Source organism: Coregonus lavaretus, assembly GCF_964263955.1.
Source record: "Coregonus lavaretus genome assembly, chromosome: 2".
Classification (NCBI taxonomy): domain Eukaryota; kingdom Metazoa; phylum Chordata; class Actinopteri; order Salmoniformes; family Salmonidae; genus Coregonus; species Coregonus lavaretus.
Window position 1 is genome coordinate 3,990,104 of NC_139989.1, and position 20,858 is coordinate 4,010,961.

Here is a 20,858-nt window from a genome sequence, read left to right on the forward strand (position 1 = left end):
ATAAGATAAATTGTTACTTGTCATAATCCTATTCTGTTTGTTTTTGAGACTTTTAGTTCGTCTCGAAGGGGGGAATGTAGTGTATTAAGATTATGACTTTGTTAATGTTTTTAAGTGGAACCTGAGAGGATGTTGATTTAGTGTCAGAGGGAATGTTTTAGTGTGACGCCACATACAAAAGACAGGAAGTGTGTGTTGTAGACAGGGGATTGGACAGTAGAGGGAGCCACCCATATCTTGGGAAGATTATATATACTGGGTAAAAACGAAGAAGAGGTTAGAGCGGCCATTGCAATCTGGGACGCCGCTCTCCGGGTGGTCATGACATCCGTAACTTATGCTGAAATCTTGTGATATGAATAAACCTTATGATCAAAGTACAGCCTAAGCGGACTCCTTTGTTACAGCAATAATTGCCAGCATTGACTCGACACTACAGTACAAAACCGAAAGTAAAAGATGCAAAAGGAAATTTATAAATAGCGCACATAGACCAGATCAACCACTTCTTAGACTTGCTTTCAATGAGAATGACAGATCTATAACTCACATTTCTATGTGAATTTGGTTGGTTGCCCAAAAAGTTGCATATTGCTGAACAGTTTATAGCATTATTGCCGCCAGCCAGCGGTCTAAATCATGGCAGCCTTGTGACACCTTGTATAGTTTTGTGATATGTTAGGCTTAACATGAGAAAATGAACTCCGACCTTGCGGGGGTCAATAGACCTGCATTAGGCCAGTGCCAGTGTCTTTCTATATTTTTTTAAGTGCAGGGATGGGTTATGATTGGTTACCAGGGTGTGGTATCACCATTTCAATTTCCTACAGATGTGTGAGACAGGGTTGGGGTCAATTCTGAATTGAGCTGCAAATTGCTCTTTAATTCCAATTCAATTCTTGAATTTTAATTGGCCACACCCCAAAGGAAACTGAATTTTAATTGAATTTGAATAACAGGAAGTCGAATTTAATTAAATGAAATTAAAATGGATTATTTATTCACCATAGTAATGTTTATTTTGACATGATGTAGCCTATGGTTACCAATACCATTTAGCATAAGGTTGAAACATTTCATTTTTAAAACTCATTCTCCTAAAACAATGTTAAAGTGGTCTGGAAAAATTCTAAGATCATGTTGTGGGTTGCCTATAAGAATCATTTTTAAATATCAGAAAAAAAGATGATGTGGCCGGTGAAACTTTGCTTCTTGAAAGTCCAATATCTTGAAAACGTAACTGCTGACATGCAAAACATTTTGGGACCGTATCAACAGTGGACTAATGAAAATACCAAAGCTAGTTTTTTAGTGGATTTTCCCTTTAATTTTTATTCTTCAGTTCTATAATGATGGCATGTAGTTTTGATGTGGAGCGCTTCTCTCTACTTCCTAGCCCTCTGTGGATTGCTATTCTGGGCATGTCTATTCTAACTATGATCTGTGTCAGCCACCACCTCCTTCCCAGATTCTCATCCCACTATTCCAAACCAATCTCAGTTCCTCTGTGCTTGAGGGCCTTCACTTTCAATATTCCATTAATGAAAGTTAATACATTTGTAATATATTCCCATTGAGTAATATACTCAGATCAGTGATAAAGTATTTATTCAGATGTCTCTGTAGGTGGCTAGTCTCCTCCACACCTGCCTTAGGTACAATGAGCTGCCCTAGCATCATCTAGCCCTGTTGTTGTTAAGGCAACAGTGGGTGGGCTAGCCTGCAGCATCATGACTGGAGGTGTGAATGGATTAAAAATAGACTGCTATTGTGCTGTTGCAGTATGAACCTGTAGTGACCAGGTAGAACCACTGAACGGCAGTGCTGAGTATAAATGAGTCATCAGTGCGCACCTGGGGAAGAGGAACCAGTCTGAGAGTCACACACACAGTTTTTATTAGCTTTTATTAATTTTTCTTTAAAACAGAAAATGAACATTTCACAATGACCATTTCTCAAGCAAACCCTCACATAAACCTTGCCAACACCTACAAAATGGTATCAAAAGTGCACCAAAGTGTCAATACAGATTCTTCTCATGGTCTTACGTTTTTCCCCACCTATGATAATATCTTATTCTTCTCATAATATTTATACAAATACCACATTTTGTACACGGTAGAAATACACGACCCAAGTACCCCACACTTGGAACACTCGCCTCCCCCCTCCTGCAGTCAACTGGTCTACACTGACTAGGCCCCAGCCAGGCACCAAAGCAGTATTACAGTCTGAAGGAGTGTGCAGACGCCTGGCCGATATTACAACACATTAATCATTAAATAACCACTCAACCCACCCAAACACCCATGCTAAAACCAACGCCTCATTCACAAAACCTCTGTACAACCCTCATTAAGCATCTTTCCAACTCATAAAACTTTGATACAACATCCACTGAACATTTGACACAACTCTCCCCTGTAGCAGTATCTTCAGCCTAAGTGACGGGGTGGGGGAAGTAGGCTGACTGGGTGGGGGAAGTAGGCTGACGGGGTGGGGGAAGTAGGCTGACGGGGTGGGGGAAGTAGGCTGACGGGGTGGGGGAAGTAGGCTGACGGGGTGGGGGAAGTAGGCTGACGGGGTGGGGGAAGTAGGCTGACGGGGTGGGGGAAGTAGGCTGACGGGGTGGGGGAAGTAGGCTGACGGGGTGGGGGAAGTAGGCTGACGGGGTGGGGGAAGTAGGCTGACGGGGTGGGGGAAGTAGGCTGACGGGGTGGGGGAATTAGGCTGACTGGGTGGGGGAAGTAGGCTGACGGGGTGGGGGAAGTAGGCTGACGGGGTGGGGGAAGTAGGCTGACTGGGTGGGGGAAGTAGGCTGACTGGGTGGGGGAAGTAGGCTGACTGGGTGGGGGAATTAGGCTGACTGGGTGGGGGAAGTAGGCTGACGGGGTGGGGGAAGTAGGCTGACTGGGTGGGGGAAGTAGGCTGAGCTGCAGTAGCTCCATATACACAGGTATGAATGACACCTGTGCAGGTGTGTGACACCACCGAGGGTATACACTAGTATGGTCCATTATTCCTACTGCTGAGGCACTGGGCTTTTCTCCTCTGCTCCACTGGGAGGCGCTGTCCTCTCCAGGGACAGTTAGTCTCTGGACTGGTAGAAGAGGATGTAGCCTGACTCCGAGTTCTTGGAGATCTCAGAGGTGAGGCCGTAGAACTCCTCTATGGCCTGGGCGTCTATCTTCTGCAGAGAGGGAAGGAGAGACAACACGGATCAGTGGGGTCGCACAAGACACAAGGGCGCACACATGCATGTTCGCGCGCACACACACAACTGACTAGCTTACCTCTACAATGTCGTCATCAAACAGCAGCCAGAAGTCGTGACTCTTCACAATGGCGATGTAGTGTCCTCGGTTTGGGCCACTGAAAACAAGACAATGCAGTCAGGAACAAACTCACACCCTTTAGGGTCAGTTTGGATACTTTTAGGCAACCTTGTAGACACAATACTGACCTTCCACAATGCACCACGACAGCGACCAGGTCGTAGAGTCTCTCAGGATTGGTTGCATCTCCAGAGGTGTTGAAGAGGCGGAGCTCCAGAGGGAAGACGACGCGATAGGACAGCTTGGTGTAGCGCTGCAGCTGCTCCATGTACTTAAACCTCTTCAGGTGTAGAGCCAGGATCATAGGCAGCTTCTTCACACGCATCCTGGGGGGGAAGTGAGTCAGAGTGGACGCAGACACACATCCTCAAACACCTTATAGTAGCGATAAAAACAGTTATCAAATAAGAATACTTTTATGTTCACTTTTACAATAAACACAACACTGCCAATACTGACCTTTTGTGTGCCTCCTGTTTGCTTCTACATTCTTCACAGTAGTACTTATACTCACTGCAGAGAGTCTCTGTGTTACTAAACCCCCTGGAGGGAGCGAAGGAGAGGGAGGGGTCATGGTACTTGGGAGTCACACGGAGCAAGAATCAATGCACAGGTCAGTCAGTATGTAATGTGTTATTGTAGTCAGGTGTTGTAGACGTTACCTGAGACAGTGTGTGATGGACGTGTTCTGTTCCACATCCACTGACAGGTCCAGGAAGTCTTCATCTTTGCTGCTGATCTGTAGGGAGAAAACAACAGCATCCTGTCATGACTAGAGCCAGACGGAAATATCATTTTGTCCATCTTCCTGCCAACAGAACTTCTCTCTACAGCGTATCACCGACAAGTATTGCATCCTGCTGATCACAACAACAGGGACGTCACTAGTTGACATGGGGAGTCAGACAGTAGGTACCGTTTCGCAGGTGAGGCAGCGGGTCTCGTTGGTGAGGGTTCCCTGGAAGATCTCATGGACCCAGGTGGAGGGGGGCGGGGCGTTGCTGTTGTGGTTCTGGGAGTCGAGCGAGCCATTGGCCAGGCGGCCGTTGGTCTTGTCCTGCTTCCTCTCCTCCTGCAGCAGGTCAGCGATGGTGTTGAGCAGGTAGTTCAGGAACTCATGGGCATCCTGTTGCATGTAGTTGTCAAACAGCTCTGCAGGGGGAGATGGAGAGAAGGGAACAGGGGAGTGTGTCAACCTCATCCTTCTTACTCCTGTCGTAAAAATGTCCACACCCACAACATTTTCAACCATCCACTTCTTCTTCCATTCCTGAACTGCAAGCATACGATCTCCCTCTCACCATTCTCCTTGCGTAGGCGCGTGATGAACTTCTTGGGTGGTATGACTCCCACCTTCCTCTTCTGGTTGGCGATGCTGTGGAACAGGTCGGCCAGGCAGGTCAGCAGGTTCTCCTTGCGTCGGGGTTGGCTGCGGTAGGCCAGGATCTTCTCCCGGAATGGACGGCAGAAATACAGAGCCTGCAGCACCGAGTTACAGTAGCAGGTGTTCCCAAACTGCATGGATGAAGCAAAAGTGAGGCTGAGAGCTGGATGCACACCGATTTTAACCATCTATATGCAGAAGGCACATGTGATCTGTAACACGGATTATGCACACATGTGCATGTGAACTACGGCACTCTCACTTACGTTGACCAATCCGAAGTAGTGCTCGTTGACAGGGAACTGCTCTGAGCCAATCTCTTTCTCCAGAGCGGAGGCATTGGCGCCCTGGAACACAGAAACAAAGTGCTGATATTTTTTTTTTAGCATAGGTCTATGGGAGTGTGTATCAATCAATAGTTCTAAATGCTATTTTATATCCAATGCCAACGGCTGTCAGTGGGAGGAGGGGGTCATTCTTTGATAATGGAACATGGCTGACATAACAGGCTGTGCAAAGGCACCACAACCAGGATTTCCTGAGTAGGCCTACATTGCCGGAGGCTGGTTATGAAGACAAAAAATAAACAAAACAAAACCCAATTTATTATCCAAATAAATGACGTTTGCCAAAATAAAGAGTTAGCTATCTTTGCAAGACATGGAACAACATGTCAGACTTATCTAGCAATCTACTGAGCGCAGCTGATCATGTCCTCATCCACTGTGTCCCAGAAACAGCTCAAAGTGGTTTGGTGTTCAGGAAGACAACTCACTGTATCATGTCACAACATTGTAGCACCCTATCTGACTACAGCGAGCTATCTGGAAATGCTGGCTACCTAAATTATCGTTGACATCCAGGAAAAGTACAGGTGTGATCAAATGTAGTTACCAATTGTGGACCATAAACTTTGTTAGATTTGACAATGAACTATGGTGGTTGTCGTGTCCAGTGTTCAAATGCCTTGACACCCACACTGATTTGCTGCAAAATGAATGTGCAAGCTAAACGCGGTAACAAGGTGCTGAAGCAGCAGAGTTATGCGGTGCGGTCACTAGGTCATATTGTAGGCGGATATGAGCACAGCATTTGATTTGTTGTCTTCGTTAATTAAAATGTAAGATAATACATAAACAACTAATATATAACAACGTAGACCTACGACATTAACATAGCTAGCTAGGCTAACTATAAAGAACGTGAGACGAAAACATGATTGTCGTGTCAGTGAAGCTAGTAGCTAGGAAGACTGACTGGGTAGCAACGGAAAAGTAGACGATTTTAACCATCTTCCCTGCCACGCAAGATGGAAACAACACAACTACGGTTGTCGCGCCATCCTCAAATGTGTGTAGTAGATGCCATTTACTTACCATGGTACAAAAAGAGGCAAATTTGGAAACTGTCATTAGGATTTTTCATTCGCCCAGCGCCATCTTCCACCCAATCACCGCACAGAGGCGAGGAGGACCCTCGTGAGGGCCCACTGCTGGACGGGCGATGAGAGTTCCGCTTGGTCTTAGCGCCGTGCTAAATTATCTCCATCTGATGACCATGTTCTGTGGCGTACATAATATAAAATGCACAAGTATGCCCACATGTGGAATTCTGGACACAGCTGTGCATAGATTGACGACTGTAATCAACCAGAGTCAAGCTCACTGAATCTTTGATCAGGCTATGTTTTGAAGACGATAATCCAATTTACTTGTGTAACTAGCGACATAGTTAGCAATCTGCCACGGTCAGCAGTTCATTAATAAAATCTTTCGATGAGGCACAAGTACAACATATGCATTTTTTCCCCCATTCATTTGCAAACAAAATTTGTAGCTAGCTATCAGATGAGTCGCTCAGCACTCAGTTCACTGACATGAAGCTTCACAGTGCGTCAACACTCCAATAGGAAGTCAGCTGAAATTCTTCTTCTTCTGTGGGTTTTATGGCGGACTACAACCCCAAAAGGTGTATTGCCGCCACCAATTGGACGGGTTGAAACCAAAACAAGGTAAAAAAAAATCCATATGTGATAGAGAAACTAACTTAATCCACACAAATAAAAATTGTACATTGACAAAACAAAACTCCCACTTCTTCCTTCTTTAAAATTCTCCATATCTCCCTTCTCAGGCTCTAGGGCAGGGGTGTCAAACGTCCGGCCCGCGGGCCGGATCAGGCCCGCAAACGGGTTTAATCCGGCCCGCGAGATGATAAAAAAAAAATAATAATAATAAATAAATAAAAATAATAATAATAATTTTGTCAAGTATAAAAATGCGCTGCAATTTTTCAATAAAATAAACTGCTGTTCCAATTGCGTCCACTGGATGGCGCAATAGCAATTGTGTTAAGCAAGCAAACTGTTTATACCGGGGCAGAGCAAGTAGGTCAAGCACGTGCAGCCAATGAGCTACTTTGTTTTGCCCGCGATATTTATTACGGCTTCTACTTTTAACATTATGTGCTTTGGCACCCTCATTGCCCCAATATGTCTCTGTCAAAAAAGGGAAAAGTGGACGCAGAGTGCAGAGTGTTCCAAGAAAAATGGTCATCCGATTTATTCACGGAATTGAATGGAAAAGCTGTATGTTTGGTGTGTTCAGAGCATGTTTCAGTGCTGAAAGAACATAACCTTCGTCGCCACTATGTGAGTCTTCATGCCGACAAATATGACAACTTTCAAGGACAGCGGAGATGAGAGAAGGTGAATGAACTGTTGGCGGGTCTGAAGAAACAGCAGTCTGTGTTTACTCACAGCCGAGACATCAGTGACGCTGCAGTGAAAGCTAGCTACCTCATTGCTAATGAAATCGCAGTGGCTTCAAAACCATTTAGTGAGGGTGAATTTGTAAAAACATGCATGATGAAGGCAGCGGAGATTGTGTGCCCTGAAAAGCGGCAGGCTTTTGCAAATATCAGCCTGACAAGAAACACAGTTGCAGACAGGATTTCCGATCTTTCAGTGGATTTGGACAGCCAGTTGAAGCAAAAAGTAAAGTCATTTATTGCGTTTTCGGTTGCAATTGATGAAAGCACGGACATTACAGATGTTGCACAACTGGCCATTTTCATCCGCGGAGTTGATGACACATTGACCGTCACCGAGGAGTTCGTGGAGTTGGTGCCGATGACAGATACAACGACAGCAGCTGATATTTTTACCGCACTCGTCGGCGCGCTGGACAGGGTCGGAGTGGACTGGTCCCGCGCTGTCAGCCTGGCTACAGATGGTGCGCCCTCAATGATCGGGAAAAAAGCAGGCGTTGTGACAAAGTTCAGAGAGAAAGTGCAATCTGCAAATGGAGGACGTGATTTTTTGACTTTTCACTGTATTTTGCACCAGGAGGCTTTGTGTTGCAAGTCATTAAAGATGGATAACGTCATGAAGGTGGTCATCCAAACTGTTAATTTCATCCGATCCAGAAGCCTGAATCACCGTCAGTTTGACAGCCTTCTCAGAGAGAAAGACCACATCTATGGCCTGCCATACCACACTGAGGTAAGATGGTTAAGCCGAGGTGCTGTGCTGAGGCGTTTCTTTGATTTACGAGAAGAAATTGAACAGTTCGTGGAAGAAAAGGGCAAACCAGTGTTAGAATTTCATTCCGCAGAATGGATGCAGGACCTTGCATTTATGGTGGATGTTACAGAGCACCTGAATAACTTGAACAAACAGCTGCAAGGGCGCAACAAAGTTGTCACGCAGTATTATGACAGCATACGTTCTTTCAAGTTGAAGCTGTCATTGTGGGAGACGCAACTTGCCGGTGGTGATGCAGCTCACTTCCCCTGTCTGAAAAATGTGTGCGCGACCCAACATGTGGCAGACATGAAGCGGTTCAAAGATAAAATAACGGGACTGTTACGGGAGTTTGAGCAACGCTTTCAGATTTATGTTTATATGTTTTTATGTTGATGTGCTATTGTTTTTTGTCACGATCGTCTAATGAGGGAGACCAAGGCGCAGCGTTGCGAGTGAACATATTCTATTTATTAAATGCTCACACGAACAAAACAACAAACAACGAATGCGTGACGTCTATGGTACAACACGAACACACACGAACAAAATCCCACAACCCGAAAGAAAAACAGACAGATTAAATATGGCTCCCAATCAGAGACAACCAGCCGACAGCTGACACTCGTTGCCTCTGATTGGGAGTCACACCGGCAAACATAGAAAATAGACAACCTAGAACACCCACCAAAGAAACGGAAAACATAGAATGAACACACCCTGGCTCAACATAATGAGTCCCCGAGCCAGGGTGTGACAGTACCCCCCCCTAAAGGCGCGGACTGCGACCGCGCCTAAATAAGAGCAAAAACAGGGGAGGGCTGGGTGGGCATTCCTCCTCGGCGGCGGCTCCGGCTCCGGGCTTGACCCCCACTCCTTCTCGAACCCCCCAAAGTACCCCTGGTCCGGTTTGGCCCTGCTGGCCGGAACTGGACTGAACACTGGTGGAGCGGATTGCTCTAGCTCCGACGTGAAGCCTCTGACCGGTGCCGGACCAGCCACCGGTGGAACAGGCACGGGCCGTGCCGGACTGACGACGCACACCACTGGCTTGGTGTGGGGAGCAGGAGCGGGCCAAGCCGGGCCGTCGAAGCGCACTCTCGACCTGGTGCGGGGAACAGGCACGGGCCGTGCCGGACTGACGACGCACACCACTGGCTTGGTGTGGGAAGCAGGAGCGGGCCGAGCCGGGCCGTCGAAGCGCACCCCTGACCTGGTGCGGGGAACAGGCACGGGCCGTGCCGGACTGACGACGCACACCACAGACTTGGTGCGGAGAGCAGGAACGGGCCGGGCCGGGCTGGCGACGCGCACCACAGGTTTGGTGCGGGGAGCAGGAACGAGCCGGACAGGGCTGACGAGACGCACCACAGACTTGGTGCGGGGAGAAGGAACAGGCCGGGCCGGGCTGGCGACGCGCACCACAGACTCGATGCGGGAAGCAGGAACAGGCCGGGCCGGGCTGACGACACGCACCACAGGCTCGATGCGAGGAACAGGAACAGGCCGGACCGTACTGGGGACACACACCACTGGCCCTACGCAGGGATCAGGAACGGGCCGGACCGGACTGGTAACACACCCCAGTACCTCTCGCCGTGCCTCCACACTTTCCCTCTCCTCTGTGACCAGTGGCCCCCTTAACCTGGCGGCCTCCTCTTCACACCCACTGGACCGCTCCATCGCGGCCTCCTGCTGCCCCGTCGTCCACGTCGTGAGCCCCCCCCTAAAAAATGTCTGGGGTTCTCTCCTCCCCGTGGACCAGGCCTCCCTAGCTCTCGCCAGACTCTCGATCCATTGCTTCATAGACCAGCCTCTCTCCTCTTCACTTAGCGTGGCCCACCCGAAACTCCTACTCCCCTGATCCCAGGTCCTTCCTCTCTCCTCCTCACGCTGCTTGGTCTGGTACTGGTGGGATTTTCTGTCACGATCGTCTAATGAGGGAGACCAAGGCGCAGCGTTGCGAGTGAACATATTCTATTTATTAAATGCTCACACGAACAAAACAATAAACAACGAATGCGTGACGTCTATGGTACAACACGAACACACACGAACAAAATCCCACAACCCGAAAGAAAAACAGACAGATTAAATATGGCTCCCAATCAGAGACAACCAGCCGACAGCTGACACTCGTTGCCTCTGATTGGGAGTCACACCGGCAAACATAGAAAATAGACAACCTAGAACACCCACCAAAGAAACGGAAAACATAGAATGAACACACCCTGGCTCAACATAATGAGTCCCCGAGCCAGGGTGTGACATTTTTAATTTATTTTATTTTATTTGTATATTTAACCTATTCTTGACTCTGTGATTCTTGCACTTGTTTGGGGAACAGGATTTCATTATTTGTATCTACATTTCTGCCTGAGAAATGACACCCTGATATAGTTCTGTGATCTGTGAAACAGTTCTGTTAATCACTGAGGCATTGTGTGTTTGTGTGTTCTTTGTCCTCAGAACTTTCAAATAACTTGAGGTGTTTTATGATTAATAGTGATGTTGTGCTTGTACTATTTTGGACACACTGTCCTCAGGCTCCAGCTTTATGTTGTATGTTGATCGTATTAAAACAAAGAAAACAATCTGAAGTTGTTGTTTTTAAGTTATATATACCATGATTTTTCCGGTCCGGCCCACTTGGGAATAGATTTTCCTCCATGTGGCCCCTGAGCTAAAATGAGTTTGACACCCCTGCTCTAGGGCCTGAGAGGGTGGTACGGCTTGTGACAATATTCCATGTAACTCATTCGCCAATAAATCTTTCAGACCCAGGAACTGCTCCGCTGCTTCCACAATGATTTCTATCTTCCTGGACCTTCTCTCTACCTTGGCAGTGCCATTTATCACCATAGCTATAAAGCCCACAAAGTCCACCTTCTTAACCTTTAAAATGTCAGGATCCTGCTGGTGAAAGGCAACCCCTGCAGCCTGCAGTGAAGGCCTCTCCACCACCATGGACTCTTCAAGAGCACCATTCAAACCCTCAACCATTTTAACAGCTGCTGCATATGATATGCTCTGGATAGCCTGGACTTTGGCCACCTTATTCTCTTTCATCCTTGTTGGGCATTCGAAAGACGTGGCTTCATGGTTCCCACCACAATTGCATCATATCACTTTTATAACACATACTATTATATTTTCCACAACTTGGACATCTCAGCTTCTCCCTTCTGCAAACACCTGAAACATGACCAAAAGCTTTACAATGATCACACTGCATTGGTCTTGGAATAAATGCTCCGACTCTGTAGTTAATATACCCTAACCTCACTTGAGTAGGGAGAGACTCCATACCAAAAAACAAAAGAACAGATACTCTTCACTTTTTCTTCATTCACCACACGATTCATCCGACGTGCATCAATCACTCCAGGAATATTTTTAATCTCTTCAACATCTACATCCCACAAGACTCCAGTATAACCCCCTTGAGGGGTGCCCTGTTCCTAAGAGACACACACCACACTTCAACTGTATCAATCGGGTGAGAACTATGGATCAGAAGAACCCACGTTTCTTCTGATCCACAACAAAATATTTTTAAACCAGCCCGCCTCTCGTGATCCTCACAGCCTTCACTTTACCCAGCACTCTCTCCACGAGTTTGGATATCTCAAATGGATTCCTTAAGATTGGTAATTCGTTCAGTTGCTCTTCATTTACAAACCGTACTCCTACAAGATACAAAGTGACATTCTCATCACTGTACTCTACTTTGCTCCGTTTTCCTTTCTTTTGGAAAATATTCCAATTCTCCTTGATTCTACCTCCATTAGATTCAGAACGATATTATAACCGTGATCGATAAAAGACAGTACTGCGCAGCCGTCTTCATCGACCTGGTCAATGCTTTCGACTCTGTCAACCACCACATTCTTATTGGCAGACTAAATAGCCTTGCTTTCTCAAATGACTGCCTCGCCTGGTTCACCAACTACTTCTCAGATAGAGTTCAAAGTGTCAAATCGTAGGGCCTGTTGTCTGGACATCTGGCAGTCTCTATGGGGGTGCCACAGGGTTCAATTCTCGGGCCGACTCTATTCTCTGTGTATATCATTGAGCTTCAACTCCATGCCATACAACACTCCTTCCGTAGCCTCCAACTGCTCTTAAACACTAGTAAAACTAAATGCATGTGTGGTGGCCGAACAATGCTGCTGAGATGCTGTGTTGACAAGGAATCCGCTGACACTGTACTTGATTATAATGGTTTATTATATCAAAGATTTCAGCATCAATTTACAGACTTCTGCAGAATCTGGAGAGCAACAAACCCAATCTCAAATATGATCACTCTCCCCGTCCCTTTGTTCAAACATGGTATTTATCCTATGTAACACAAGATGGCGTGTTTTGAATAGACCAATCCCTGGCCTCCACATATCTCAATGTCCACTGTTTTAGGGGGCCCCTATAGTAATACTTTCCAGATGTTTCAGCAAAGCAAAGTAGAGTTCATTTAACCAACAATATGAAAACCTCAGCCAAAGCTATAAATGTTCAGATACTACATATTTCCCCCCTTCGAGACTAATTAAGTCTCGAAAACAAAAAGAATAGGATTATGACAAACTTGTGTAACTTTAGCAATAAAACCAAGTTTATGGAGTGTGAACACATTTTTATGAGGTGTAAACAAATTGTTATGGAGTGTAAGAGCGAAAAACCTGTCTGGCAGCTTTCTTTCCAAATATCCATCAATCAATCAAGACAGTAAAATTCTCTCACGGCCCCTCTGCCCCAGGCGACCACCTAAGTACTCCAGATCAATTTATACATCTTTATCAATGCATTTTAAGCTATGGTGCAATCGAATACACATGAAAGCCTCAGAAAACAAAATACAATCAAAAACCCATCCACATTCAGGCTGGTCGACCCATCGGACCCTCCTGTGGATTCTCTCTGTCCCTGCCTAGACCCAATATCCCTAAGCGTCAAAGAAAAAACAAAAACATATGAGGTCCCCACATGTACCCAACAACAGAAAACATAATTCTTCAAAAAATTAATACAGAAGGAATATGACACAAATTATGTATTACACATACAAATATGTATATATATCATTGCAAACACTGGAATGTAGTCCACTACACTGCAGCTCCTCAGCAGTGTCGACTTTCAATGCAACGTCGATGATGGAATCTGAACATTTCCGCACCATCCTTGTTCAACTTCCTCCAGTCCATTCATATTGTCCATGTTTGAGTATTTGAATCCCACTCTACACATTCCCCATATGCTTCTGGAAGAAAAGAAAACACCAACCAGTATCTTTTGCAAAGCAACACATGAAAATTAAAACATCAATATCAAAAATAATATATAAAAATGATATATATAAATGAATCACATTCCATTTCACTCCTTTGATTCATAAGAAAACACTCAATATCACAACAATATGCAAAGAAATGTGAAAATTATTGCACAATCAGATATTCAAAATGTCCTAGAGTTACTTCAACCCTAATTTTCGTAATGTTTTGGTCTGACTTTTTTCCCAATTTTTTCAAAAATAAATTTCACTGATTTATCCACAAAACTCTTTCCCATTATCTGAGGATATTAGATCGGGAAGTCCCCACCTGCTTATGACTTCTTTACACAAAAACTTTGCAACCGACTGAGCTTCTTTTCGCTTGGTTGGACATGCCTCCGGCCATCGTGAAAATCTATCTACAACCACCAGCATTTATCTTTTCCCTTCAACTGGTTTTATCATATCAACAAAGTCGATAACCAACTCCCGCATAGGACCTCTCGGTGTTGGAATGTAACCAGGAAGAACAGTCACACCTCTGCGAACATTATTTTTCAGACAGATTGTGCACCTGCCTATGACATAGTCAACCTGTTCAAGCAAATATGGTGCCCAAAAACCATACTCCTTTGTGATCTTTCTCCTAACCTCCCCCCTTTCAACATGAGCTAACCCATGTGCTTCCTGAATCATCAGACCTAATAGGTCTAGAGGCACTACTATCAACCCCTCATGGTTTCTCCAAAGACCCATAGCATCTTTGATAGCACCTCGGTCTAGCCATAACTGTTTGTATATCGTAGAAGCAGCTTCCTGCATTAAAATCACATCCTTAAGCGTAATTTTGTCTTCCAAGTCCACTCCATGAGTGACCAGAAAAACCTTACCCAATTTGTCCGCTCCTGTGACGGCTTTTGCAGCTTCATCAGCAGCTTTGTTCCATTGTGTGACTTTTGACACATCTGTTTTATGAGCTGCACACTTAGCTATCGCGATCTCTTTAGGCTTCATCATAGCATGCAACAGTTTCATTATTTGCGCATGATGTTGTATCGGAGAACCATCCGTTTTCTTAAACCCTCAACCTTTCCACACTGCTCCAAACAAATTACATACACCATGTGCATATGCAGAATCAGTATATATCGTCACTCTCTTTCCTTCTGCTAACAAACACGCTTCTGTTATCCCAACAAGTTCAGCAAGTTGTGCGGACGCAGTTTGTGGTATTACTTCAGCCTTTTCAACAACAAATCCAGTTCCTTGGGCTTTAACTACTGCATAGCCAGCACACAATTTATCTCTCACACGATAACAAGACCCATCAGTCCAATACTCCAGGTCTGCCTCACGTAATGGAAGGGCTTGCAAATCTGATCTAAGCCTCAAGTATTTCTCTGCTTCTTGAACACAATCATGTGGCTCACCATCCTCTGAAGTTGGCAAATTCTCAGCTGGATTCACCGTATCACACCTCACTAGGGTGACATCTTCCTGCTCTAAGAGCCTATGATAGTCTCTGAGCCTAGGCATAGTCAATGTATATTTTCCATAGTTCAGAAGATTTCTGAGACTATGATGGGTAAGAATTGTTACTGGGTAACCCATCGTAACAGATGATGCTTTGTCATACATTAAATATACTTCCACCATTGCTCTGTAGCACAGTGGTAGCCTAGTTCTACTTCTGAATAGGCAGTAGAGTAGTAGGAAATAGGTTGAGGATTCGTCCCTGTACCTGTCGGCTGACAAAGAACTGCACAAGCATATTTACCTCCAGTAGAAGTAGACACATATAGCAAGAAATTCTTAGAGTAGTCTGGTAGTGTGAGTGCAGGTGCCTCTTGTAACCTCTGTTTGATCGTTTCAAATGCTACAAGGCCTTCCTGTGTCCATGAAAGATTGCTATGGAGTTGACCATTCCCAGTATCTTTAACCATAGCTCTCAAAGGTAACCGTTTCTTTTGGCACTTCTACCAGACAGCCGTCTGGCGTACATTTTATTGTACAATTCAATCTACACAATGCATCTCTTCCCAACAATGCAATAGGTGTATGTTCCGATACCAGTATGGGTATTGTAGTTTTCAGATTTTTATAGCAGAGCTCAATTGGTTCCGTAAGAGGAATCAGCTGTTTCACTCCCTCAAATCCAATTGTCCGAATCAGTTGATTGGACATAGGGAGATGTGTAGCATCTTCAGGCCGAACACAGGTGAAAGCAGCTCCGCTATCCGCCATCACTTCCAATGGTCGGTTGTTTACTTTCACCTCAATTGTTGGATCTTTTTCCGGTCCTGATGCTACCAGCTGACACCCCCCTTTCGGATCTTCTGGGCACCTCTAGAATCCTGGCTCCGGGCCCCTATAAGGGTTCACCGGTCCTCCAAATGATCTTGACTGGCCCCTGTATCTTCCTCTGAAATTTCCTCTGGTGTTTCCTCCTGGCCCATTACACTCACGGGCAAAGTGACCAACCTGTCCACAATTATAACACACTTCTGAAGATTGCTGGAAGTATGGATTAAATCTTCCTCCTCTTCCTCTTCCTAAGCCTTCTCGTCCTCTTCCTCTCCAATTCTGTGTCTGTCCGGAAGCTGGCTGTGGATATGAAACAACTGGTCCCACTAGTGGTGGCTAGGACAATTGCGGTTGGACCTGGTTCGGTTGAAGCTGTGGCAGTGATTGTTGATTTGATGAACACGGATTCTGCATAACCAAAGCCTATTTCTTCTCCTTCTTCTTATTCTCCACCAGTTGTATTTGATTGAGTTTTCTGAGAGTTTCTTGGTCCTGTTCTTTCTGGTTGTGTTCCTTTTTCCTGTATAGATCCACTTGATGTGCTATATGATCTGTAAAGACACCTTTTGCCATGCTTCCAAGTCCAACCACCTCTGCCAGTTTGCTCCTTACTGGTGAGGGCAGCCCCATCTGCAGTTTAGCTCGCAAAATTGACTGCTCTATTTGACTCACATCTGGATCATTTCCGGTAATATTTGTCCACACTTGATGAGCTCTTGACACATAGGCTCTCAGATTTTCTTGTTGTCCTAGTGGGTCAATCAGAATGTTGTCAGGATGCACATTTGTTGGAAACGTATCTTTCAGTGCTCTCCACAGCTGATTTCTACTTGCAGCTAACAACTCAGGATCATTCACCGCAGTCCCCATATATCGATTAAGTCCAGCTCTCTGAAAAATGTTTTCCATACCTGGAATCCCAAGGAGATTAGCCAAAAGTATCTTAATGTCTCCTATGGCAGACTGTGTTCCCACCGTAATTTCTTCCAACTTCGAAATCCAAGGATATGCTCCATCTTGAAGAGTAGGCAGCTTCTCAAGTATATCTGACATATCGGTATTCTGCAAAGGCTTATACTCCAGGTTCTGTCCTCGAATTATCACTGGCATCATCTTCTTACTTGTGCTCCCTCTTCTTGTCCGCAATGTATACCTCCTCTCCAATTTTTTGGGGGGGATTCTTTTTTCAGCAGTTTTTCCTTCTGTATCTTCAACTTCTTGAGTTGTTCTTCCAATTCTCTTACTTCTTCTAAATTATTCGCCTTATCCAAGCATGATATGCATCGATCCATATCTCTTTCTATTTCTTCTGTGCTAGTCATTGCAGGATAAAATCCTCTTGAACATGAAGCACCTTTAATCTCCAAATCTTCATCGCTGTCTCCATCTTCACTTTCATCAGAGGTCGAATCTCTTGTATCCTTCTTCTTCCAACTTCCATCACCCCTTCTTTCTGCTCTGGCCAACCTCCGTCTGATCACAGGGTCATATCCACCCATGATCTCTTCTGAATCACTCTGATCATCATCATCATCATCATCTTCTTCAAATTCCATCCTCCTGAACCTCACTCTACCCTTAGTTTCCAGACATGTCATTTTCTTCTTACTTTTGGAGTTTGGATTCATCTTTATGGTCGTTTCTGCTTGTCCTCTCTCTATTATTTGTTCATCTTCATCTCTGATGCAATAATCACCCTCCTGAATGATCACTGGAAGCTGAGGATAGACGTCCTTAAACTCTACTTCTTCCTCGTAAGGTGGGGGTCTTTTTGCTGAATCCTTATGTGAGAAAGGTGTATTGACTTCTGCCATTAGTTTTTCTGTTACCTTCGCCTCTTTTGCCATTTTCTCTATACCTCTGTCTCTTTTATCTTTTGTATCTTTTATCAGTTTTCGTCCCTCATTTTCAAACAACTTAAGAACACCCAGCTCTCTTTGTCTCTTTTCTTTACGCTGTTCCCCTTTTTTCCCCTTCTTTTGATCTGCCTTATATGTGGACACAAGCACTTGCATTATTTTAATTACGTCTGGGTTAAGAGTCCCTTCCACTGGCCATGGTTGTTCAATGTCAGGCCAACATTTATTCAATTTTTCAGATAACCTTGCAATACCATTAACTAAAGGGTTACTATTTTGTACTACATCAACAAGAGTAATTACTTTCATAGTTTTTATGTCCTTTTTCCGCATTGTAACAACTCTTTTATATTCCTTTATTGTGAATTATTTAATTATTATTATTATTTTAAACTAATTAATTTGTAAACCAAAAAATACTTTAAGCTATGTTGCTTATCATTCCCTCCTATTTTTTATTTTAAATGTTTTATTTCTACCAAATTATTGATTAGTGGCAATCTTACCACATCCGATAAAGAAAAGTAAAGGAAACTAGTCAACTTCAGAGCAATCAAAAAAGAAAGACCTGTAATCCAGCAACACTACAGCACCCACAAACCAATTGCTTAATAAGCACCCAATCACCTTAATTTTACAGAATAATCTCAGGGCTGGATTTCCAACACAACTCTAATCAAAACAACCCATGCACAAAAAAACTTAAATGTGCAATTCTCAATTACATCAATTGATCAGTCTGTTGACAAGTCCCTGCTAAATGGTCACAACATGAAATATTTTATGCATACACAATGTGTCTATAATATCCTGTAAGGGAAAGTAAGTTTGTGGATAGAACAGTACTGGCCTTAATTGGACTGGATCCGGGACAGCCCACGCTGTCGCGTGACGCACTGGTCAGCACCTCCTCTCTCTCTGTCTCCTCCCTTTCGTCTCTCACACCACAGGAGAACAAAAGAAACAGACAAGAATTTAGTATTTTATGTACTCACTGGGTTATTTCAACCATACAATACCCTTTTAGACATACCTATGTTCACATTCGCGCTAAGAAATAAGCAAACAGCTTAACTCAGGAATATTATAAATAGCGCAATAACATTTTATTTTATTTATTTATTTTCATTTTTAATCCGTCAACATAGCTCTCATTTATAAATTCAATGAATCTCAAATCAAATAGGTTCATAGTTACGCAACAGCCACTTAACAAACAGAATACTTTATTTATGTGTACTCAAATCTCCCCCTTTCTTTTTTCAGCTATAAGTCTGCGTGTCACAGCAGCTCAGTGCAGGCAGGGGAGTGGCATATTTGTTCTGTTTAACTACAAAATCCTAGAACTCCACACATGCGCAGTTCATTTATTAGTGCGACTTCAGGGTGAGAGGAGCGCTCCTGCAAGTAACTTTTCTCTAAGTCAAACAGCAGACAGACCAGCTGTCCCTCCGTTCTTTCCAACAAACCACATTTACCACACAGACAACAGTAACACTTAACAAAACGCACAAACCAACACAAAACATAGAACACAAATCCTACTTCGAAGTTTCTTAACTTTACTTTAGTCTATTTTCTCTCTCCTCTTTCTTCACCCATTCTACTCCAATCTGCAGATGTATAGTTATTGTCTTATCCATTACAAATCCTCTCTATACAATCATAACGTCCTCCCGGGGGCTCATAGATTTGAACAAATTTGAAAATGTTCTCTCAAATGGAGACTCATAAGGTTTTAACCGTAATTAACAGATTTCCTTACAAAAAACTAAAACCCCTGTTCTCAACCACAACATATATATGTATATATATCTAACATAACATCTTATCATAGCATGAGTCGAGCATATAACTCTCTGCACAATCCACACAGCTCAAACACAGCAGAGACATCTTTATTTGCGCACACACACACTCTCTTTCTCTCACACACACATGAAAACTATTCAATCAACAAGAATGCATCCATTCATACAATTCCAAAAGCATGCTTCCGTCGCTCCTTTTCCTTTATATTCCTTCCTAAATTTATGCTACCTTGAGTTGCAGATATTCAATGAGAGGCTACTTCGGACATATTCCTCGTCAACTATATACCGAGAGGTAACATACAATTGAATGTGTATTCTACAAACTCACAGTCCCTTGGAACTGACCCTAAAATTCACCTAGTGACTTCCCAGGATTTGTGGCCCATCTAATGATCGCCTCATTTGAGGGCTTCCGTAGATCAGCTACGTCCTAATTAGTATACATTTTTCCTTAGTTCCTTGTCCCTTATTTCTTCATTCTATTCCTTTTTCCCTTAATTTTATTCAAGCCAAACTTCCCTGGGCCCAGTGTTATCAATTCCTTTTTTTCCTTTGATCCTGTATTATATACATACTCCCCCCTGTTTGCGTTGTTTCCAACGCAAACAAATTTAGAAATTTAGAACGGAATCTCATCACACAGCAATAACAGCACACAGGTTGTTCACGGTGCGTCCCCCCAACGCACACACAGTCACACGAACTGACCAGCGCCCAAAGTTGTGAGAAAGCTCACCCTTATCTGCCGGACTCTGGAGCGAGAGTCAGCTCGGAGCCCATGATGGAACGCTGAAACAGACGCAACACGTCCCAAAATCCTCGTCTCCAATTTCTGTGGTGGCCGAACAATGCTGCTGAGATGCTGTGTTGACAAGGAATCCGCTGACACTGTACTTGATTATAATGGTTTATTATATCAAAGATTTCAGCATCAATTTACAGACTTCTGCAGAATCTGGAGAGCAACAAACCCAATCTCAAATATGATCACTCTCCCCGTCCCTTTGTTCAAACATGGTATATATCCTATGTAACATAAGATGGCGTGTTTTGAATAGACCAATCCCTGGCCTCCACATATCTCGATGTCCACTGTTTTAGGGGGCCCCTATAGTAATACTTTCCAGATGTTTCAGCAAAGCAAAGTAGAGTTCATTTAACCAACAATATGAAAACCTCAGCCAAAGCTATAAATGTTCAGATACTACACATGCTCTTCAACCGAACGCTGCTTGCACCCGCCCACCTGACTAGAATCACTACTCTCGGCGGGTCTGACCTAGAGTATGTGGACAACTACAAATACCTAGGTGCCTGGTTAGACTGTAAACTCTCCTTCCACACTCACATTAAGCATCTCC

The 20,858-nt window shown here is 44.3% G+C and overlaps 1 protein-coding gene across 1 annotated transcript; it reads right to left on the bottom strand.

Moving 5' to 3' along the window:
• Window positions 1–1,886: 1,886 nt before the first annotated feature.
• On the bottom strand, window positions 1,887–6,595 carry LOC311146350 (ubiquitin carboxyl-terminal hydrolase 12). The gene is made up of 9 exons (XM_084182838.1): window positions 6,096–6,595; window positions 4,986–5,066; window positions 4,637–4,850; window positions 4,252–4,487; window positions 3,998–4,074; window positions 3,795–3,878; window positions 3,464–3,661; window positions 3,294–3,372; window positions 1,887–3,190 (listed from the first exon to the last, which is right to left on the bottom strand). The coding sequence occupies exons 1-9, from the start codon at window positions 6,129–6,131 to the stop codon at window positions 3,089–3,091; spliced, it is 1,107 nt and encodes a 368-aa protein (XP_084038964.1). The 5' UTR covers window positions 6,132–6,595; the 3' UTR covers window positions 1,887–3,088.
• Window positions 6,596–20,858: the final 14,263 nt, after the last annotated feature.

Excerpts from the sequence above, each read along its gene's own strand:
- LOC311146350 (XM_084182838.1), bottom strand. The coding sequence starts at position 6,131 with ATGACAGTTTCCAAATTTGCCTCTTTTTGTACCATG. Across the intron at positions 4,075-4,251 it reads GCTGCCTCACCTGCGAAACG|ATCAGCAGCAAAGATGAAGA; the intron begins GTACCTACTGTC and ends TTCTCCCTACAG. Across the intron at positions 3,373-3,463 it reads GTCGTGGTGCATTGTGGAAG|TGGCCCAAACCGAGGACACT; the intron begins GTCAGTATTGTG and ends TCTTGTTTTCAG.